The sequence below is a fragment of the Quercus lobata genome, chromosome 6, assembly GCF_001633185.2.
Source record: "Quercus lobata isolate SW786 chromosome 6, ValleyOak3.0 Primary Assembly, whole genome shotgun sequence".
NCBI classification, from domain to species: domain Eukaryota; kingdom Viridiplantae; phylum Streptophyta; class Magnoliopsida; order Fagales; family Fagaceae; genus Quercus; species Quercus lobata.
The window spans coordinates 18,274,387-18,298,768 of NC_044909.1; the positions used below are offsets into that span (position 1 = coordinate 18,274,387).

The following is a 24,382-nucleotide window of genomic DNA, read 5'->3' on the forward strand; positions in this document are numbered from 1 at the left end:
CTTAATAGCCTCATTGCGCTCGGTAGGGGTGTTCCGACACCCCCGCCGCTTCAGTTGATTATGGAGCATTATCAGTTTTTAACCTCTTACCTGCTTGCTCTTCCAGACTATCACAACTTGCCTACTGCTGTGTTGTGTTCATACATTTGCCCAATGTTAATTTTGCATTCTCCTTTAAATTCTCCACAGGCCCATATTCCATACGAGCACGCCTGGTCCACGTCCGTTGCTTATCAGCCCCTTAAGACTTGTTTTTTCCACTTTCATTTATAGGCCCATCTGATGCTTTCAGCCCATCCAAAACTGGCCCAACCATCTCATCCAACGTGTTCTTCTCCATCACATCTTTGGCCGTACCCTGCTCTGCTTGATTCACGGGATACGCCAGCGATACTTCCGGACCAGTCCCTTGATTCACGTTAGCTTCATTAAAGCACATGTCTCCTCCGTCCCTAATCTCTGACTCATCCCTGCCACCGCCGTTTGCGATCCCAACCATCTCATTTTGGTGTTGCTGCGGTGTTCTCCTTTCAGTATTCCTTTGGTCATCTACATCTCGAACTTGGTCTCTCCGGTTTGGAGACCGACCACGACTCCCTGAGGCCTTCAACCATTCCCCATACTGGCAAGCGCTAACATATGAATATTAACTCCAACAAATTATATACGATCAAGACATGTGAGATATGTACATAGGTAACATGTGAGAGAGCATACAAATATACTTTATGATAGCATGTGTGTGTTTATTTATTATATAGCTAGCATGTGAACACTAAATACTATACTAAAACAAATCATAAAATAAGAGGAAGAGAGAAGGTTGGAAGAGTAACACATTGTTGTCATCCATCATTCTCTCATTTTAATCATGCAAAAAGATTATAAACAAAACTCAGTAGTGCCAAGAAATGTTAGGGACAATGTAAGCTTATAAGGTGTTCAAAGACTAAAGAGAATGAGCCTTGAACACAAATCCTCAAGCTACTACTATTCTAAGAAAATGCTATAAAATAAAAAGTTACATGGTTAACTTTTATTATTTTAGAAAAACACATTTTCTTTTAGAAGAGATTTTTTTTTGAAGAAGTTATGGGAAAAGCATGTATCTTTTTGAAGAAAGCATTTTTTGAAAACATACTTTTGTATGAAAAATGATATGTCCACAACATTTTCACAACATTTTTACAACAAATCCTAAGTAGCAGATTGTTACTGGTTGTTATTGTTATGGCAAAAAAGTAATCTTAGTGTTAGGTTCAAATTTGAACTAATAACAACTGGTTACCTATGATTTGTTGTAAAAATGTTGTAAAATGATGTGGACATAGCATCTCTCCTTTTATATATAGAAAAAAACTTTGAAAACATTTTTTTTTTTAAGTTTCAAGTTTCCCCTCTTTGAAAAACAGGTTTTTTATTTTGAAAAACGTATTTAGAAAACAGATTTTTTTTTTTTTTTTTTTGCTTTGAAAACGGTTTTGGAAAACAGGTTTTTTAATTTGGAAAACAGTTATACATTTTTTTTGAAAACAGTTTTTAGAAAACAGATTTTTATTTTGAAAACAGTTTTTTTAGAAAACAAATTTTTATTTTGAAAACAGCTTTTAGAAAACAGATTTTTTATATTTAAAACAGTTTTTTAGAAAACAGATTTTTTTATTTTGAAAACGGTTAATAAAAAACTTGGTAACAAAAAAGACAGTTTTTTTTTGAAAAAAAACAGTTTTGTAAAACAGATTTTTTTTTTTTTTTAATTCGGGTTCTCCCCTTTAAAAAAAACAAAAATATTTTTTAATATTTTGAAAACCCTTTTTTTTAAGGAGACGAAAAGGCATTAAAAAAAAAGGTTTTGTTTTGAAAACTTTTAAGAAGAACAAAGGAAAAACATTTTTAAAAGACTCCTTTTTTTTTTTTTTTTTCTTAAATGGGTTCATTTTTAAAGAAAGAGGTGGGAAAAGGTTTTTGAAGAAAAGCATTTTTTTTAGAATAGTGTGTAGGGGAAATTTTTACACAAGCATATATATTTTATGGCGACTTTAATAATGAGAAATGTAAAGGAACAACAATAATAAAGTGTATAAAATAAATTGTAAGGAAAATAAAGTGCAAAAATTTAAATGACATAAAAGTAAAGTGCAGAAAATTAAACGACAAGAAAGTAAAGTGCTGAAATATTGTAAATGTTGATTAAAAGAAGGTTTTTTTTTTTTTTTTTCTTAAATAGATTTTAATCTCTTTTAAGCCTTGTGGATTCTTCATCATAAAGAAATGAAAGTTCTAAGCCATCACCATTCTTATGAGACATACCTATATTGTGCTCTAATAGAGGTTTAAAAACCATTTAAGAGAGATAGTAGAAAATCTTTTTTATTATTTAGGTGTCTAGATATAGTGTGTTTGTGTGTGTGTATATATATATATATATATATATATATATATTTCTGCAATAAAATAAAGGGGGAGAGGGGATGTGCAAGAAATTAAATGGGATGACATAAAATAAAAGGGGATGGGGATTGCTTGAAAGTAAATGGGATGACATAAAATAAAATTAAAGGGGATGGGTATTGTTTGAAAGTAAATGGGATGACATAAAATAAAAGCATTAATAATAAAATCCCTAGATGCCTAGGAGGGATGAGATTTCTTCCCCCTAAGAGTACTTCCTCTCATACACAGTCTAGGAGATGATCCAATACTCATCTAGGGAAACAAACACAATAATATAAACCAACAATAATAATATGAACATTGAAATAAAGAGATAGATATATACACAATATATAAAAGAGCTTAGAAAATAAAGCAAATATGAATAACAAGCACAATAAAAGAAAGATTTTATATACATGGAGAATGATGATTACAAGGTAATAAAAAGGGTGGGATTGGTGTAGTTATTAAGAAACTAACCCATCCCTATAGCCTTACCCACAAAAATTACAACAAAAATGGATGGAGCTTTTTTTGTGTGGATTTCCTAGAGAGAGAGGAGAGATTTTTTTTTTTTTTTAATTTCTAAAGGTATTTTTCCAGTATTTTCTTACTATTTTCTGATTTTCCTCACTTTTTCTCTCTATTTCACTATTTTCTCTACCTATTTCTTCCTATTTTTTTCCATGATTTTTCTCAAAAATTGGAGTATTTATAGGGGAATGAGAAAAATGGGGGGCTAACATTAGTGTATTAGGATATACTAGTGCTAGCCACCCATCAACATTTTTTATCTTTAACTTTTAATTTTTTTGTATAATTTTTAAAAAAAAAAATTTAAGATATAAATATACTTTAACATATTTCCGATAAAAAATTTTAATAAAAAATTAAAGAAATTATTCTTAAAGAAGAAGTGATGATTACTATCAAAGAATTAGAGACTCGTATAAACTAGATAGCTTTATACAATGAATCTACCTTTTTCTTTTTCCTTTTTTCGGCAAACTGTACAGACAGCTTAAAAGGAAGATGGGACATGTATGTTGGTTTAAATCAATGTGCTCGCACATATTGACTTTTGTTTTGTTTACCAAGACAAAAACTGGCAGAACTCCTCTATATGAAATAGTGGTATTTCACCTTACCGACGTGAGTGAGTGTCAAAATAACTTTCAAAAGTAATGATAGGGATTGCCCTCCCTGTCCTCCACCACTTTGCCAGCAACTCTGCAATGACCACATATTTTAAGCGGTAATCTTCAACCCGTGTGCTCTGTTAGTGTTAGTGAGGAGGAACCCAACTTTTTTATATTTCTTTCACAATTATTGGTGCAAGATCCCCTAACGCACATATTTAAAAATTTCTGCATTAACTCTTTCTATTTCTTCGTAATGAAGCCACAAAATTAAAGTAGCATAATAGCTTAACATGGTTTACCAAAAAAATAATAATAATAATAGCTTAACATGGGTTAATTAATCTAGTGCCCAAAAAGTAAGTCATTACTCGTATTGGCATGGAAACTTTAAGAGGAAGAAGGCCATGAATTATCTTTTCCTCTAGTGGTCCTAAATTTTTTTCAAACAGTAAAATGGTTTAATAGCAGGCTCCTTCCATTAATGTTGTATAATTTTTTATTTATTTATTTATTGAATGTTGTATCATAATCACTATTCTCAATCACATTATGTTGTATCATAATTACTTTTTTTGTTTTTTAATGAGAAATTGAGAAATTTAGCAAAAATTAAAGTCCGAACATTCTTCTACCCATGATACAACTTACAACTATACGAATTTAATAAGCCTAATTAGTTAATAATAATTTACAAGAAGTCTTTTCTTTAATCCGACCAAACAGTCTACTAATATCCCACTACTTGTTTTCATTCCGTTCACACACCTATTTCCTTTTATTAATGAAAATAGTCTAAACTAACTATACTCCTACTAGTTAAGTAGTAGTTTCAACTTCTTGAACTTATTGTAATATTTTTTAACTTCATGCTTATCTGAAAGACCACAAACCATTTATATAAGAAAATCACTTAACTAATTAATAATTAATAAAAATAAATTAGTCTTCCATTATTAACTAATTAGTAATTACCACTAGATCAACTAGATATTTTGGATCTCCAGTAATTTTCATATTAGATCTATTAAGTATCAAGTATTAACCCCAAAACTCTCTCACGCCTTTATTAATTAAAAAAAAAAAACCCACAACATGATTTGACCTAAGTCAAATTATACTTATTGACTTTTAAAAAAATTACTATTAGAAGGTGTTGATTTTTTTTTTTTTTTTTGATCTAGAATGTGTTGATAGACATTAGAGCAATTTAACACTAACATACTCATTAAAAAAAAAAAAAAAAAACTCTTTTTTTTTTTGGAGAAACCCTGTGTTTAAAAAGAAAAAAAGAGAAAAAGAAAAGAAAAAAAAGAAGACATTAACATTGACACAAAAACACACGGACGCACACGCACATCCAAATAAACCCGGACTCAGAGCACCGAGTTCCTCTGCGCTAAAAAGGGGATATATAAGGCAAAACTTCAAGATCTGATCTATCTCTCTTTCCTTTCTCTTTCTCTCTCTCTCTCTCTCTCTCTCCACCATTTATTTCCTCTTATAGAAGTTAATCTCACCCTCCCTTCACTCAGATCTCCCCCCGTACAAATCTAGGACAATTTTTTAGGTATCAAAATCAGACCCACTTCGTTTTTTGATTCAAACCCAGTAAGCTTGCTTCTTCTTCTTTTTTCTATTTCTGCTTTTTCGCTTTTGTGTTTCTGGGTTTTTGTTAAATTCTTGTTTTATTGCTGGATCTGATTCAATTAACGTTTCTGGGTGTGCTTGCAATGATTTGGATTTCATGGGTTTTTATAGGATTGGCTAACGTAGCTTTTGCAATGCAAAAAAATGTAGTTTTTTGTATTGGTCTTTGTCCCAGATCTGTGCTCAGGGAAAGTGTCATTTTCTTTATTGCTTGCGTTTCAATTCACTGAGGGACTGGAACATTGGGATAAATCAATTACGTTTGCTAAAATCTTCGTTTTAATTTGCGTTTAGTATTAGACTATCTCTTTCCTTCTTGGATCAATCATTTTCATTGCTTGGTTGTCAATATGTGTGTGGGGCTAACCTCAACTAGCTTCAGTGCCTTTTTTTTTTTGTTTATAAATCACTTCCATAGTCCTTAGATTTTGACTCAATCCAGGGATCGAATTCTTGAGAAACAAGTTTGCAACTTGCTGTTGAACTTTACTAGTATAATATAACAATATTATATTTCTAAGACACAGTGTTTCGTGGTAACGTGTCGGTGCTAGTTTATTATGAGAGCTCATACGCGTAGATATTAAGTAGTGTAATTTGTTATCCTAAAAGATGGTATTTTTATTGGCTAATTGTTGTTTGGTTTTGTAATTTAATTTTTTTACAGGTCTCTGATAAGTCTTTTGAGTAATTCATGAGATGAGATCTATGTTGTGATCTTTGAATACATTAGTGGAAGTGAAAAAAGAGTTGCGATTGGAGAACTTGAGAACTAAAATAAATGATGAGGGGAAGATCTGATGGGGTGCAAAAGAAGCGTTTAATCACTTCTGTGTGTGCTGTGACAATCTTCCTTGGTTTTCTGTATGTATACTATGGATCCATTTTTGGCTCTAATAGCCATGGTGCATCAGCTCTAGAATATGGCAGCAGATCTTTGAGAAAACTTGGTTCATCTTACTTGGGTGGGGATGAAGATAATGATGGCAAGCAAGATGAGTCTTCGATGAGATTTGCGCTGGAAGATGGAGAGGATGAAATCACACCAAAGAGTTTCCCTGTAAGTGCTTTACAGCTATACTTAGTCTTGAGCCCCCTCGGCTTGATTTGCTATGTCAATGGTGTTCATATGTGTACTTTTGATTTTTTGAAGGTTTGTGATGATCGGCATTCCGAATTGATTCCTTGCCTAGATAGAAACCTTATATACCAAATGAGATTGAAGCTGGACTTGTCTTTAATGGAGCACTACGAAAGACATTGCCCTCTTCCGGAAAGGCGGTTCAATTGCTTGATTCCTCCTCCACCAGGATACAAGGTGAGTCTATTTAGAGAATGATGTTGTAATCAAGATTGTATTGTCATTCTCTGCTCTAGTAAATGATGTTCTGTTTGCTCATTTGATGTTACAGGTACCAATTAAGTGGCCAAAAAGCAGAGATGAAGTCTGGAAAGCAAACATACCTCATACTCACCTTGCACATGAGAAGTCTGACCAGAACTGGATGGTTGTTAAAGGTGAAAAGATTGTATTTCCTGGTGGAGGAACTCATTTTCACTATGGAGCTGATAAGTATATTGCTTCAATTGCAAATGTAAGATTTGTGGCCTTTATTGAATGCTTTTTGCAAAGTATTTCTTGAATTGCTAGTCCGTATATAATTGTGCATATTTCCCTTGCTCTGCATTGCAAATGGTTTGTCTGATTTTTTGTTTTGATCTTGCTGTTTTTTTTTTTTTTTTTTTTTTTTTTTTTTTTTCAATTAATTGATATTTTTGTGCCTCGAGGATGATGTAGTAATATTATATGTGATCTAATTTTGCAGATGCTTAACTTTTCCAACAATAAGATAAATAATGAAGGAAGATTAAGAACAGTTCTTGATGTTGGCTGTGGTGTTGCAAGTTTTGGAGGTTATCTTCTTTCATCTGATGTCATAACAATGTCATTAGCACCAAATGACGTGCATCAAAACCAAATTCAGTTCGCCCTAGAAAGAGGAATTCCAGCATATCTTGGTGTTTTAGGGACCCAGAGGCTCCCTTACCCTAGCAGATCTTTTGAACTTGCTCACTGTTCTCGATGTAGGATTGATTGGCTTCAAAGGGATGGAATTCTTCTTCTTGAGCTTGATAGATTGCTCAGACCAGGAGGCTATTTTGCCTATTCATCTCCAGAAGCATATGCTCAGGATGAAGAGGATCTTAGAATATGGAAAGAGATGAGTACCCTTGTGGAGCGTATGTGTTGGAGAATAGCTGAAAAGAGGAACCAAACAGTTATTTGGCAAAAGCCTCTGACAAATGACTGTTATATGGAAAGAGAACCTGGTACTCAACCTCCTCTCTGCCGGTCTGATGATGATCCAGATAAAGTTTGGGGTGTGCAAATGGAAGCATGCATCTCACCATACTCTGATCGTGAGTGTCTTCTTATATGTTTTATCATAATTTCTGTGTTTTCTTGACTGTTGGAAACTATTGTCACAATAATATTTTCTCGTTGTCTAAATGCTAAAACAAAACTTGTTCTTGCTTTCATGCCACTTAGTTAATAAGAGTTAATACAAAAGAAACACTCAAATTGCTTATAGACAATTAGGAATGCAGGTTTAGATTCCCATAGAAAACAGAGTTTTGTAAGTAAATTTAGCTTATTTAAACAGCTTCAAATCACCACAGTTAGTTATCCAACTAAAAGAACAGATAGAGATGAAATCATAAGTATGTAGGCCACCTGGCATAAGGATACACTATTATGATTTTGGTGTTAAATTTTGAATTGTTGATATACTTTGTTTAAATCACTGGGACAAGTATAGATTTTAGTTAAGTTTGCTTTGCTTCTTTGTTGGTTATCTTGTGATATGTTCACACTTAACTCTCAAACAGTCGTTTCCCAAATGCTATTTTTTTCAAGTGATAATTATGATCGCTTATATCTCAGTTGAATAATGTGTATACTTCTAGATTAACTCAATGAGGATTTTGTTATGGTTGAGCATAGATAGGTACTAAGTTTAGAGACACATGCCAATATAAAGCTGGGCTTGAATGACCAGCTGTGGTGTTATCACAATCATCATGATGCTTGGTAGTCAATATGCTTGGGTGCATTTGCTAAGCTAGGTGTGTATAGCCTGTACTTCAAGCTATGGAATACCCACTGATCAAAGGAACCTAGAATTTTGTATTGATACATGTTGGCAGGTTTGATAGGTGCTAATTAAAATTTTTCCTGGTTTTATCAGATGACCACAGAGTAAAGGGAAGTGGATTGGCTCCTTGGCCATCTAGATTGACTGCTGCTCCTCCTCGTCTTGCTGATTTTGGCTATTCAAATGAAATGTTTGAAAAGGATACGGTAATTAATGGTCTTAATCTACTATTTTTTTATGGTTAGTTATTCCTTGCTGCTTAGAAACTTCCAATACTTGGGCTTATGTATTGCTGGTGTCTGGTGTAGGAAGTTTGGCAACGGAGGGTTGAGAATTATTGGAATCTCTTGAGTCCAAAGATTTCATCAAACACTGTGAGGAACTTGATGGACATGAAGGCAAATATGGGTTCATTTGGTGCTGCTCTGAAGGACAAGGATGTTTGGGCGATGAATGTTGTTCCCGAAGATGGTCCGAACACTCTTAAGCTGATATATGACAGAGGTCTTATAGGCTCTGTTCACAACTGGTATGCATATTGATTTTTGAAATATAACATGATAAAAAATTGTACTGTAAGTAATACCATGTTTTGTTTTATAATATATATTATCTTTATAGTGATTATATTAGTGAACTTAGTTTTCCTAGGCAAGGATTGGAGTTCAACTTATGCACTTTTTGATACACAAGTGAGAGAAATAATGACACCCAGCTAATTAACATTTAACAGCAGATAGCTATTGCCTATGGCTGATTTCTTCAAATTTACCAGCTCTGCTGACATATATTTCTAACATGCTTGGTGGAGATGATATTTACTCATTTTCCATCAACTTTTACACCCTAGAACTTTATCCATAGATTCTTGGTCCACTGAAGTTTGGAGGAGGTTGATTTTGACTTATACTGGAAAATCTGTCTCAACAGGTGCCAAGCCTTTTCAACATACCCCCGAACTTATGATCTGCTCCATGCATGGACTATCGTTTCTGACATAGTGAGGAAAGATTGCAGTCCTGAAGATTTGCTGATTGAGATGGATCGCATACTAAGGCCTACTGGTTTCATAATTTTTCGTGACAAACAACCAGTGATTGATTACATAAAGAAGTACTTGGCAGCATTGCACTGGGAAGTAGTGGCAACAGCTGATTCCAGTTCAGATTCCGACCCGGATGGGGATGACATTGTGTTTATCATTCAGAAGAAAGTCTGGCTGACAAGTGAAAGCCTCAGGGATTCCGAATAGGACAACATTTTAGTCTGCTGCTTCAAGGGATTCCAAGCATGTCCCAAGCAGTTATGCAGAAAATAATTTTATTTTTGTAGCAGTAAGTTATGTTTAAATTATTAATTTTCATTTCCTTTTTTCTACGATGATTTATTTGTTAAAGCCATAGACTGTCAGCATCTATACGCAATTCTTTTTTCTTTTTCTGGGCATTGTGTAAGCTACCTATTAATCTATTGATCAATAACTGAAGTTAAGGCCAATGTGCTGCTGAAGTAAATAGAATTGGTTCAAGTTATTTGTAGTAGCATATTTTGCTTGCCTAAAATTTATCCATGTCTTGTCTTTGTGCTTTTAGTTTTATGTGCAAATATAGAAATTACTTTATTGAAACAATTCCCTTTATGGGTCCAATTTGGGAAAAAATACTTTTCCCTAATGCAAATTAAATTCTGGGACCGTTTCAAGTAAAATATACATCCAATTTTCTCACAGGACTGGCATCAATATCTTGTGCTCACTAGATGACATTTGGAGACTGACCGGTCTTGTGAAATGTATTTACATTCACTCCTTTTCATATTTATCAAGTTAATTTTGGAGTGTATCCTTTTTTTTACCAAATGACATTTTACTTTATTGCACCAAAACAACGAGAAGATACACCAAGCAAGCTATAGACCACGGAGCACCCAAAAGAACCGGCTAGCACTCAAAAATTCACAACACCATGCTTTGTTTATTTCATAGAAATCCTATAATACTTCCCCCCACCCCCCCAAAAAAAAAAAAGAAAAGAAAGCGTATAACTAAAAAAAAAAAAAAAAAGTCTTCCTCATTTTCTAGTGTTTGTTAATCGTTACGATAGAATTGGGCTGAAGATAAAAGAAGCATCATTAAGGATGACTTGGGGTTTCAAACAAAATTTTGGAAATTACCATTAAATGCTACCATTAGCTGTAACTAGGGGATTGATCCAAAAGGCATCCTGATTTGATAATGGACAGTCCTGTTCAACTGTTCAGTCAGTGTGCTTGGTGCAAGGGTTTCTATGGTTTTGTTTGACCGCTATGTTTTTTTTTTTTTTTTGCTGAATTTGTTTGACCGCTATGTTGTTTAGGGGGTGTTTGGTTTACCTGTTTCCATAACTCAATTTTTAGTTTTCATAACTCATAACTCAAAAATGGTGGGATCATAACAAAAAGATTGTTTGGCAAACGATAACTCTGTTTCCATAACTTTGTTTCCATTACTCAATTCTCTGATTTTTGAGTTATGAAAATTGAAAACACATTTTAGTTGTTTTCAGTTTTCATAACCCATAACTCAATGGTAATTTGTAATTAAACACACAAAAGGGAACCCACAAACAGTACCCGCCGCAACTTTTGACTTTTTTTTTTTTTTCCTTTTTTCTTGGCTGTTCGGTTCTTTTGTTTTTTTTTTTTTTTTTTTTTTTTTTTTCTTTTCTTCTTCTTCTTTCTCTTCACTTCGGTCTGTACTGGGTTTTTTTCTCTTTTTTTTTTTTTTTTCTTCTTCTTCTTCTTTTTCTTTCACTTCGGTCTGTTCTGGGTTTCTTCTCTTTTTTTTTTTTTTTCTTCTTCTTCTTCTTTCACTTCGTCTGTACTGGGTTTCTTCTCTTTTTTTTTTTTTTTTTTTTTTTTTTTTTTTTTTTTTTTTTTTTTTTTCGGTCTGTTCTGGGTTTCTTCTCTCTTTTTTTTCTTTTTTTTTTTTTTTCTTCTTCTTTCTTTCACTTCGTCTGTTCTGGTTTTTTTTTTTTTTTTTTTTTTTTTTTTTTTTCACTAGGTTCGGTGAGTTTGGGTAAAAAAAAAAAAAACTGCAATGAGTGACAAGTATGAGACTCACAAATAGTGTGAAAAATATTGAGTGATGAAAATTGAGTGATGGTGCCAAACGAGTGTAGTATTTAGAGTGATGAGTGATGAGTGACGGAAATTGAGTGATGGAAAAAAACAAACCAAACAAAACCTTAGTCTCCTAGTAAGCATTCACATTAGATCTAAAAAAATTATCTATTCAAAGTTCTTAAAACATTTTACTACCCTATTTCTTTTAATTTTTATTTTTACATATAATTTATTAAAATAATATAAACTATACCATAAAATAATATAAAAAATTGATAGATATTTACGAGAAGATAGAGAAAGTGATTAAAATATTTTTTTTTTATCTTTACAACCCATGAACAGTAGGTTATATGAACACAAATTTACTGTTCATGGTTGCTAAACCCACACTTGGTAAAGCTCAATTTTAGCAACTGGGTTGCTTTTAGTGAGTGAGTTTCTAAAATAGCAACTAGAGGGTTTTACTCGCCCAATGCTAAATGCTCAATATAAATTCTTAGTTTGAGTATGGATGGGAGGCTGTGTGCTATTAGCTAGGAGGCATGGCACAGGTACGACACAGTAAAGTCAGTAATAGGACAATTTTTGAAAAATTAGGACAAGGTACGGTAGAGATACATAAATTAATTCATTATTAATATATTTATATTTATATTTTGTATATATTGTTAAGCATTTTTTTTAATAATAATTTTAAGATATCAATTTAAGAGCAATAATAGATAATACTATAACAAAATCCAAAATACACCTCGGTCGTGCTCTGTCATATTTTATATATATATATATATATATATATAAAAGAAAGGGGTGTGACATGCTTGTAGCTATGTCTCAAAGGTTTCCGGTGTCGGACACGGACACGACAATCCAAATGAGGTGTTTGTGCTTCCTAGGTTGTTAGTGTATTGTTACAATGTTGTGCTACTATGGCTTTTTTTTTGTTTGTTGTAGTGGTTAGCTTCTTTGTAAGCTTTTAGTTTGAGTGGGAGTTTCCTCTGATATGGACCCTCCTTGGTCTATGTTTTGAGACCTTTGTATTATGTTTTGTAGTTAACAAAATCTAAACTAAATTATCAAAAAAAAAAAAAAAAAGGTGTTTGATATGGAAAAAATCAAGTCAAACACAATGAAAAACTTTTTTTGTTTTGTTCCGTACGAATGGAATTAGACAAGATATTATTAAATAAGAAAATTTTCACAAATTGCAAATCATTTTTTGCCACATTTGGTGTACAGGGCAATAGGAATGCAAAAGGGAAAAAAATATTTTATATTATCAAAAGTCATTTTATCTATTTTACGGTTTTACATATCCAATTTTAAAATGTATCCTTCGTCTTATTCTTTATTTTGCATTACCTTATTAAAATATTCATTTTTTAACCCAGCAACAACCACCCTAACACACATATTCACCACCACAAAACCCAATAACGGCCCCACAAAAACCAAGCAACCCATGCAAATTAGTAACTCACACGAAAACCCAGCAACCCGCAAAACCCAACCACCGCAACGCCATTGCTGCTACCCACACTACTGTAACCCACGTTGAATTGTAGACCCACATCACACCACCCAATCCATTTGTAAATGGAGGAGAGAGAGAGAGAGAGAGAGAGGTGAATAAAATAAGTGGAGAAAATATTTGCATTTGTTATAGTGCTAATCTATTTTTAGATGTTACTATAGCACATTTTGTAAAAATTTGAACATTGATGAAGCACCAGATGTAAGGATAATTTTGTGATATTTTGTGTATTTAGTAATCTATGTTGTATTTTAAGAGTTTTTGCACTCCAAGATGGGAATGCTCTAATATGTGATTTCTTAATATAAACTCTACTACAAGAAATACGGTCTATTGCAGCGCTCCAAAAGCACCGCTAAAACCAAAAAATGCGCTGCTAAAGGCACCTCTAACCTTTAGCGGCAACTATTATTGTAGCGCTTCGAAGCACCACCACTTAAGTGCCACAGTAGACCTATTGCAGCAAATGCTGGGTTGGGCTCTGCTCAGTGGGTGTGTTTGTGAGTGATCGATGGTGCTGAGTGTGTGTGTGAGATAGAGTGCAGCATGTGTGTGAGAGAGAGAGAGAAAAGGAGAGGGTTTTGTGTAAGAAATGTGTGGGAATTGAAAGATGTAAGTGGGAAAAAAAATTCGAGAAAATTTTTTGCGGGAAGGGAAAAAACATTTAGGGGAAAGAGTGGGAAATTTTGTTTGGGAAGGATAAAAAATAAATAAATAGAAGGCATAAATGCACTTTTTGTCCCTATATTTTAGAGTCATTTCTATTTTGATCCCTATTTTTCTATTTTACCATTTATAGTCCCTAAAATGAAAAATGCGTTCCATTTTGGTCCTTATCGTCATCTCATTAACGGAAATTGTTTACGTGGCAAACGGAGTGCACTGTCTGCACACTAAATGCTGACATGGCTATTAAAAAAAAAAACGTATTTAGCATATTAAAAATTTCACTTCAGAATTTAAATAAATAATAAATCACATAAAAATTTAAAAAAATTTGAATTTCTAAATTGTTTTTAAAATAAAATAAGATAATTAAATTATTTTTTTATTCCTTTCATTATTATTAATTTTTTGGAAGAACATGTTTATGTTCTTTGTGTTCTTCCCAAAATATAACTCATATTCTTAGATCGATAACAATTAATCAAAATAACATTTTATCAAGCATTTTCTCACACAATTACACACTCAAAAGAAAAACTTCAACCCCAAAACCTCCTTCTCAAACCGGTTCTCCAACTCTTCTAAGACATTCTCAATCCTCTCTCTCTCTCTCTCTCTCTCTCTCTTCCAAAACTATCAGATCTTTCTCTAACTCCATGACTAAGCACTGTCATCTTCGTTCATCACACTGCCATCACCAGATCTCTCTCTAACTCCATGACCGAGCACTGCCTTCCTTACTCATTGCTCATCACTCATTGATCCGCTCTCTCTATCTCTCAATTTTGCTCAAAATCAAACCCAAATGTCTCAAACTCCTCCTCTCTCAGACCGGTTTCTCTCTCTCAAACCGATGGGTCTCTCTTTCTCACTCAGATTGATGTCTCTCTCTCAAAGATCGGTGCTTCACTCTCTCTTTTGCTCAAATCAATGTCTCTCTTTTAGTGGGTCTCTCTCTCGATAGGTCTCTCTCTCTTTCTACCTCATCCCTCTATGTTGGTGATGGTTACTGGTTGTGGAAGTAGTGGTCAGTTAGGTCCAGTGGTGAGTCATGGTTATGGAAGTGGCAGTTAGTTAGGTGGTGAGTCGTGGGGAGGGTTTGTTGATTGCTTGGTTTTGGTTTCAATGGGTTTTGGTGTTTTAGTTTTGAGATGTTTTGGTGTTTGTTGGGTTTTGTTCTCAATGGGTTTTGGTGTTTGGTTGCTAAGGTAGTGCAAGAAAAGAAACAAAAATTGACTAATCCAATTTATATCCTAAAAGAAATTCTCTTTTATATTATTTTCTGCTACTACTAATTTTTATTTTTATTTTTTTAATATTTTGAAAAATTAAAGCAAAGAACACCCACATAGCTCTGTGAATTTAGCATAACACAAACAAATTTACAATTTATTAGCAAAATTCCTTAAGACCCAATTCGAGTATTAGCAATACAATTCCAAAAAAATAAGACTAATTATCCAAAAAAGAAATTCTAATATCATTGAGATTAAAAAAGAAAGAAAAAAACTAATTTTTACCTCACTTCGTCAATGCTGTTAATGGCAAAAGCCAAGCATTTGGCTTCGTCCAAACCTTGACAGCTATTTTTGGGGCTTCAATCGGCAAGCGACGCAACGAGTGCTAATAAAGAGAGCCCCAAGCTAGGTTTTAGAGTGAGGATGCATGGTGGTGAGGATGCATGGTGATGGGGATGTGTGGCAGTGGTGGGAAGATCGATCGTTGGGTTTTGAGAGTGACAAGAGATTTTGAGAGTGAGAGAGAATGTGTTTTTTTTTTAAATTTTTTTTTATTTTTTATTTGAGAGGGAGACAAACGGATAAGAAATGAAAAGGATGGACGCTAAAGTGATAGGTTTAGGTGAAGGAAAGGAAAGGAAAAAAAATAGAGGGAAAAAATTGGACCAAAAACGTGTTTAGGCAATTAAAAGGTCTATTGCGGCGGTCACTAGAACCGCCACTATAACTAAGAAAACAGGCCACAAAAAGGCATATATTGTGGTGGTTCGGTATTCCACTGCTATAACTAAAAGAAATGCTGCTAAAACACATATATTGCGGCAGGTTTTATACCACCGCTATAGAGCGCCACAAAAGACTATATCTATTGCGGCGGTCTAATGGTACGCCGTAATATATCTCATGTACAGAGGCAGTTCAAAAAAGCTCTATAATATGTGACATATAGTGCCAGTTTTGAAAACCGCTGCAATAGCCCGATTTTCTTGTAGTGTCTTTGGATTGAGTAGTTGCTCCCATGCAGTCATGATTCATGAAAGCATTTCAAAGCACCGTAATGTAAGATTATGGTTCCGTAGGCTCATCATGGGATGGCATTTTTGGGCTGTAGAAGGATTCTTCATATGGTTAAGGATTACACTTTATTTAGATTTATTTCCCTCTAGATACTTTATGGATGGTTGATCATGACAATTCATCCGCTTTACTTAAGAATAAAACACCTCAAATCTTTACTACTCCTATTTGACAAGCTTACTTTCTCTTTGTTTAGCAATAATACCAACGGGACCCAGACTGGGCTGTAAGCCTATAACTAATTTCCAACAGTGTCAAGTCAAGTGGGCATTTCTTCTTCCTTTCCATTGCTCAAAGCACAAGCTCTGACCGCTTTCTCGATCGGTTCCATATGGCATGGTTCCTCAACATCCAGATACAGCCAGCCATCCATGCTAACATCTTTAATATTGTTGGCTTGAGCTTTCCCTTTCACTGAGACATATTGGACCAATGGTCCCAATTGAGCCCTTGACTCTTGACTCGACAACAAAAATCCTAGTTTCACTTTGTTCTTCTTTGTTGTTTTCTTATACAAACACGAAGTTAGAGAAGTGCAACATGCCGGATGTGTCTTTTTGACATTCAATTAATTACGTGTAATAAGAGACTGCCAACCAACCTAGGCTTAACTAATTTAAAAGCCATATTTGACAATTGACACTCTTAAACTCTAGCTACTTTTTTTTTCCCCTTTTATAAAACTCAAACTCTAGCTATTTGGATTATGAATTTGGAACGTGGTGAATACTTGAAGTTTAGTGCATGTGCATCCTCCATCCTACCAAAAAACAGAGTGCATTAAAATTTATACCATATTTTGATAATGCTCCATGACAAATGCAATCTCTCTCTCTCTCATATAAACATCAAGTGGTATTTCTTTCATCTTTTTTTTTTCTTTCTTTTTTTCATTTGATAAAATCAAAATCCCTTGAATATGGTGCTTAATCTATATTAATGTGTGTGGGGTTAGCATGGGGATCATAAAGTCGTAGGGCTGTATACGAGCTAAGTTTGATCAAGTATTGAATGTTTAAACTCAACTCAATAATAAATATAAAATATTCAAACTTGACTTGAGCTTGAACCAAGCTTACAAACTATGTTTGAGCTTGAACTTGTTAGATAATCCAAAAGCTCGAGCTTGGCTTGACTTGACTTGATTCATTAGTTAAGCCAAGTCCAAGCTCAATATCAAGCTTTTGAGCTCGAGATATAATATAAGTATATTATCAAGCCTATATTAAGTATATTATCAAATCCATTTGATTTAGACATGTGGTTCAAACTCTCAATTAACTAAAATTTTAATAAAATATTAGTTTATTTTCCAAACTCATATTAATCTTATTATCAAATCCATAAACCAGTCTAAACTTGACTTGTTTTTTATCGAGCCTTATTGTTCACTAGCCTATTCATGAAAAAATAAAAATAAAAATTGCTTGAGCTCAGCTCATTTATCAAATAAATCTAAGAATAAGACTCAATTTTGGCTTGTTTATTAATAAAAAAAAATATGAACAAACCTTTTATTGAGCCAAGCTCGAATTGTTTATTAATAATTTAGTTTATTTACAGCCCTTTTAAAGTTTAAAGGAGGCCAATTATCTGACCCAAGGTCAAACTTCAAAATCACCAACTTCGAGACGACAAATTTAGCAAGGCCACAAAATTGGGTCCTAAATAATGCTTAGCATAAGGTTGGACATACCTCGTGGATTTGATATCTAGAGATTGTAGACAAAAGATATTTCCCATCCAACACAATTTGACACTACATGGCATTTTTTGAGTCTGAAAACGATGTGTTATTGAATATTGACAACTAGAGTAATCGACTGGAAGAGTGTGACGAATTCATGTCCTTGATCTTAACAAATGGTTTTCATTATATTTAAAATTGATGTATACCTTACCAAGCGGATTATTGAACATGGTCCATTATCATACTCTAATTCTACCCAAGTTGCCAAGGTTGTGGGGCTAATTTTTCCAAATTCCTAAATCCTTTTTGTAAAGGATTTAGGTCTCATTACTCCCTCTTCAAAAAAAGGTCTCATTACTCCTCCTCATGTATACTCACTAAAGAAGATAGATAGTCGCCACTCATCAAGATTATACAATGGTGCACTAAGCACACCTTTGAATAAAAAGTAACCCTAATGTTTATTTAATTAGTTTGAAGTAATGGAATATGGCTTATGTAGGGACTGATTGAAATCACAAAAGCTGACCTGATTGGCTCCACCATCGTTCTATATATGATGGTTGGGGTACTTAATGGCATTATGAATAGGAGGGAAGGAAATGGTTGCCTCAATCATCATCCATGCCAGAGGGAAAAGGCTTTTTAATCGGCCCTTCTATTAGCATTGTCAACATGTTGATAAAAATAACCATTCAAACTTTAGACTGTGGTACGTGATTCTTAAAAAAAATAAAAATAAAAAACTGAAGTGGTACGTACATCCGTGCGGAGGGAGAGCTTGGGTTTGATCTCATATCCGGGGTTTGTCCAGTGAAACGTAGAAGAAATCAACCAACCCATGCCATCCCATTGTCGTACTATATTTTTTTTAAGGGTAATATTTGTTACACACACTAAGATTACTTTTTTGTCTCAACAATAATAACTAATAACAGCTTGCTACTTAAGATTTGTTATAAAAATGTTGTAAATATATCATTTCTCAAATTATAATGTCTTTAGAAGTATTTAATGTAACCTATTGTGCTCATTTTTAATATATTAAATGCAGCATTAATAGTAACTTGTGCTTGTTAATAAATACCATCTAATTTATACAAGTTTCACATTTGTCCATAAATAATAATAACTATTATTGTTGCTGTTGTTAAAACAATTTGTCAGTAAAGTATGAAAAAGTGTACCATGTAGGATTTTGGAAAAATAAAGATAAAAAGCCTTATTTTATTTTTTGGGGTACATGAAGCGTAAAAAATATTGTTGTACATACATTGCAAATTGTAATTCTAGTTGACTTGATTAGTAAAGTTTCTTGTCATTGAATCTTGTTACACTAAAAATTAATTATACATATTTTGTAAATTGTGGGTTTTAATTAACTTAATTGATAATGTCTCTTGTTGTTGAAATTAATGAATACACACGGTATCATATGACAGGATTGTCACGTAGGGTTTCAACAGGCATGTGATGTTATCCTTTCCAATATAACTAAAAGGAAGGAAGGAAGGAGGGAGGAAAGAAGAGAAGAGAATGGAAGGAAGGGGGAGGGGATGACACGTGTGAGGCATGCGGCGCTGTATCTGAGGCGGACATCAAGGCTTTGAATGTGTTGAGTGGGTAAAAGATAAGTCATTGTTTTTAGGCAATTATTCTTCACAGTTTTCCTTTTTCCTTTTCCTTTTTCATTAGGTTCATTTCATATCCTCCTACACCTAGTGCTCCAGCTCACCTCCCTTTGATGCAACGTTTTCTTTTTATCATTCACTTCACGCCTTTTCCCTTTCCCTCTCTCTCCAATTTCTCGTTCCTCTTCCTTTCTTTCTTTCTTTTATATATATATAACGGGATTTGCGTTTCCCTAATTGCTTCTCTCTCCAATTTCTTGTTCCTCTTCCTTCCTTTTTTTTCTTTTTTCTTTTTTCTTTTTTCTTTTTTTTAATTGTTACTGTAATTCTATAAAAGCATATATAATTTTTTTTAATGGAAACTTATTTTTTATTTATTTACTTAGCTAAAAGTATATCGGTACTTAGAAAAAAAAGTAACCATTTAAAATCTAAGACAAAAAAACTATTTAGAAATTATATATTTGCTTATTTTAGGCAGTTTATTTGTATAATGTAAGTTTTTTTTTTTTTTTTTGAGAAACCAGCAACATTTTATTCAATTAGAAGAGGAATAAAAAATAACAAGGAAAGAAATATCGGGAAGAACAAACTTCATCCAGGCTAAAGCAGGAAAAGAATATCTTGCTCTCTTTTGACTAAAGCATAAGCTACAAGATTGCCCGGTATAATGTAAGATAAAAACAAAATCAAAAGCTAGCTCATTTCCAAATCAATGTCGGCTCAATGGTATAAGTAATTGATGCAGTCACCTAAGGCACCAAGTAAAAAAAATGCCCCCAAATTTTAACCAATAGGGTTATTTCTATAATTGTAATAATACCAACGAAGCTCAAATATTAGCCAACAAAAAAAATTATATTTTTTTATCAAATGAAATACAAATAAAAAAGAGAGAGAAATGCTACATCCTTAACATTTTTCATAATACTTTTACAACAAATTCTAAGTAGCAAGTTGTTACTAATAACAAAAAAAAAAAAAAAAATTAGTGGTGGATTCAAATTAGAACCAGTAACAACTTAACACCTGGCATTTGTTGTGAAAAATATTGTGAATGTAGTATTTCTAAAAAAAAAAAAAATAGCAATACACAAAAGAATTCATAACATTTTTCACAATAGTTGAGTTCACAGATTTATACTAGTTTTCATCTAGGTCCACCACTAATATCACTCTTTTATTTACCACTATCAATTTGTTATATTAACAAGTGTGAAAATTTTTGTCAATTTTTTTGTGTTTATAGACTTTAAAATTTTAAATAAAAAAAAATCTATGTAGTTCATGTTAATTAGTAGTAAATTTGCATCTAAAAGAAGATAATCAGTTTTTGTCTTAGGCCCCCAAATGCATCAAGCTGCCCCTATTCCAAAAGGCTATAAATTAAATGATTTGAAATAAAGTTGAGACAAAAAGTGGTGTGGGATCCATAAGCAATAATGGCTATTATAATATTTTTAAAGAGGAATAATAATTATTCATAAGGAATTACTATTCAAAAAAAAAAAAACTAAAAAATAGCTAAATCATAAAAATAACTATATTACATTGCCATTACAGTTTACCAAACATACTCTAAATAATTTAAGTAAAAAACTAACTTCTAATCAGTTACCAAACGCACACAAAATGGTTCTTATAATTATATTTATGACAAAACTTTGATACATTATTTAGGTGTTATTCTTTAAGTTCCCTTCTTAAAATTCAGTCATGTGGCTTATGTCTCATGTGATAGAAGTGTATTTTTACTTAAGTACAACAACATGGTTAAATTATAAGAGAGGAACCTAATGAACAGTACCTAAGTACTATATCTAAGTTTTTTTTCCTTATATTTATATAGAGAAATTACGCTTTATCACCATAAACTATATTTTCTAATTATATGATATTGTTTTGAATAATAATTAAGAGGAACAAAACTTTCCATTTTGTATCCATTGTAGCAAACTTAGTAAACTTTTAAAAAATGAATATTTCAACGTATGAAAACACTAGTAAAACAATCTATTCCTTTCAATGTCTCAAAAAAAAAAATTCTATTTCTTTTTAATTTTGTTGTCAAATAAAGGATCTAAGCATTAGCATATGTATATGTATTGTAGTGTCACGATTTGGGGCCTAAGCCCAAAAGATATGTGGTCTTGGTCCAATGAGCCCAAAACTGAATTTGTAGAGATGTGAGTCAAAGAACTAGGTCCTAGTGAATAGGACAATGGTTAGTATTGAGCTAAACGACAATCAAGCACAAATAAAAGATATTGATGTCAATGGACTTTCAGTCCGAGGAGGCTAAATGATAGTATATTGATCACCGTTGGATACTAAGACAGTTTAGATTGTTACAGTGTTCTCTCTCAATTTTTCTCCTCCCCTTATCTCATGGGGATTTCTCACATTATATAGCCTTCTTAGAGCCATCTTGATCCTACACTTGTTGATCATCCAAATTCTCACTTGAGCGTCCATCCCATCAGACACCTCCCTTCAGCCTTCTATGAGTTGGGGTAGTCAAGGCAACACTGTTCAGAGGTCCTCTCCACATAAATGCGGCTGGAAAAGTAGTTGCATTGCATTTAATGCGGTGGTAGCAGCTTTTCTTTAGATATTTTGTGTTTCCTTCTTCCCTGTATATATATATGGCGCACTCCCATCACCAGGGCCTTTCGGAGGGGCACTATAATTTCTAGAGTTATGCATTTGAGTTACATCGATCGCATCCGAGGTGTTATTCCTCCTCGGATCATCTCTCATGCATTTCCTGTTTATGAGACTTTAACCTTGAGTCCTTTTTGCGACCATTTGCCTCTCCTCAGATTCGCCAATTGTCCCGGGTGAGGCCCAAAGCCCACTACATGATTTTGAGTCTATCCCTACATGTATAATAGAAAAATGTGTTAAATTTACACATTCAAACTCCAAAATCACCCATATCAATCAAGTTAAAAGCATGTAAATTTGCAAAGTTGTTACGGTACCGTAATCAATGCAAATTTTTTTTTTTTTAAATATCAATTTTACACATTCAACCCCCAAAATCACTCACATCAGTCAAGCTAAAAATGTGTAAATTTGCAAAATTGTTATAGTTATTGTGTAAAACTATACTGACACTATTCACTTTGCATATAATTTTTTATTATTTCATTACAAGTATTTCGAGGCTAAAAGAAAAGAGTGGATAGTGATTGTGGGGCCCGGCCCAAAAATAATGGGCCACTCCAAATCCAGGCCCATCCGAGGAGCGTCCTTTCCGAGGAGAGGCCACACATGAAGCGTTACTCAATCCCAGCAACGCCCAGGAAGCCTGTCCGAGGAGAAACTCCTCCTCGGACATCACGAAGCCCAAACCAAGAGCCATCCCCAGCCAATTCAGTTCACCCTCCAGACATATAAAATGAATAAAATCCAAAATATCCCTCGAAAAGCTACCACCACATTAATTGCGCCCCAACCAACCTCTTGGCCGCATTAATGAGGAAAAGACCCCTGAACAGTACCGCCTTGGCCTCTGCAACTCACAAAGAGAGTGGTGAGGGCGGCTGATGGGACAGGCGCTCAAGTGGATGCTTAGATGATCAACAGGTGTAAGGTTTAGATGAAAGAAGGAGAGCTATATAATGTAATGCAATCCCCCAAAGAAAGGGACGGAAAAAACTGTAAGAAGACCTAAAGAGAAAAGGAATATAAGGAGACTTGAGAAATCTTTCCCGTGTCTTTATCTTCTGCAACCACCTTATCCATGCATTCGACCGAACGGGCTCACTGAAGCCAAGTTCTTTCACCCATTCTCTACGAACATTCATTGTGGGTTGCGTCTTGAGTCAAAGCCTGATCATTAGAATTTGGGCCAAGAAAATCGTGCAACCACAGTGATTATTGTATGTGAAAAAAGAGAAATAATTAAAAAAAAATTGATATTTTAATATAATGTAGTGTAAAATAGATAATCTGACGTGGGGTGTTTAGAAAAGTGAATATGTAAAATAGAAAAAATAGGTTTTTATACTAAAATAGACGTAATTTTTTACACAAGCTGCTGTGACATAGTTACTGTAGCTTTGTAGAGTCTTTTGACTAAAAATTGCAAAAAATGGAGATTATTGTTGTTATAGGTACTGTTCAAAGTTATTTGGCAAAATGAGGAAAGAGATTGAATTTCAGTAATGAGATTACTGAAATTCTTGTCCTGCCTGCACTGATCGAAATGGAAACCAATTATGGCAATGGCATTGCCAAAAATGGAGGGGGAAAAAAAAGAAAAAAAGATGCTATGTGCACAACATTTTTCACAACAAATTACAGGTGGTTAGTTGTTATTAGTTCAAATTTTAACCTAACACTAAGATTACTTTTTTGTTCCAATAATAACAATCAGTAACAACCTACCACTTAGGATTTGTTATAAAAATGTTGTGGACGTATCATTTCTAAAAAAAAATTGTGGTGCCGAAAGAGAAGGGGAAAAAAAAAAGTGGCAAATTGTTTTGTAGCAATGGCATTGTCGAAATAAAGGGGAAAAAAAACAATTTGCCACTTTTTTTTTCCTTCTATTTAGGCACCACAATTTTTTTTTAGAAATGATACGTTCACAACATTTTCACAACAAATTCTAAATGGAAAGTTGTTACTGATTATTATTATTGGGGCAAAAAAGTAATTTTAGTGTTAGATCCAAATTTGAACCAATAATAACTAACCACTTGTAATTTGTTGTGAAAAATGTTGTGGATATAGCATCTTTTTTTTCCCCTCTATTTTCGGCAACTTAGTTGCCACAATTTTTTTTTTTTTTTTCTCCCATTTTCGATAATACCATTGCCACAATTGGTTTCCATTTTGGACAGTGCGTGCAGGACAAGAATTTCGGTAATCTCATTACTGAAATTCAATTTTCTCTTTCCCTTGACACATTGTACTTTTTCTTGCAATTTCGGCAACACCATTGCCGAAATTCAGTCTTTCTCCTCATTTTGTCAAATAACCTTAAACAGTACCTATAACAACAATAAACTCCATTTTTTTTACAATTTTTAGCCAAAAGACTTAGCT

The 24,382-nt window shown here is 33.4% G+C and overlaps 1 protein-coding gene across 1 annotated transcript; it reads left to right on the forward strand.

Moving 5' to 3' along the window:
• The first annotated feature begins 4,921 nt into the window (after positions 1-4,921).
• Positions 4,922-9,947, forward strand: LOC115994462 (probable methyltransferase PMT3). The gene is made up of 8 exons (XM_031118633.1): positions 4,922-5,186; positions 5,893-6,285; positions 6,379-6,543; positions 6,638-6,820; positions 7,052-7,646; positions 8,477-8,589; positions 8,692-8,912; positions 9,314-9,947. Exons 2-8 carry the CDS (start codon positions 6,007-6,009, stop codon positions 9,633-9,635), a joined length of 1,878 nt encoding a protein of 625 aa, XP_030974493.1. The 5' UTR covers positions 4,922-5,186; positions 5,893-6,006; the 3' UTR covers positions 9,636-9,947.
• The last annotated feature ends 14,435 nt before the right edge of the window (positions 9,948-24,382 follow it).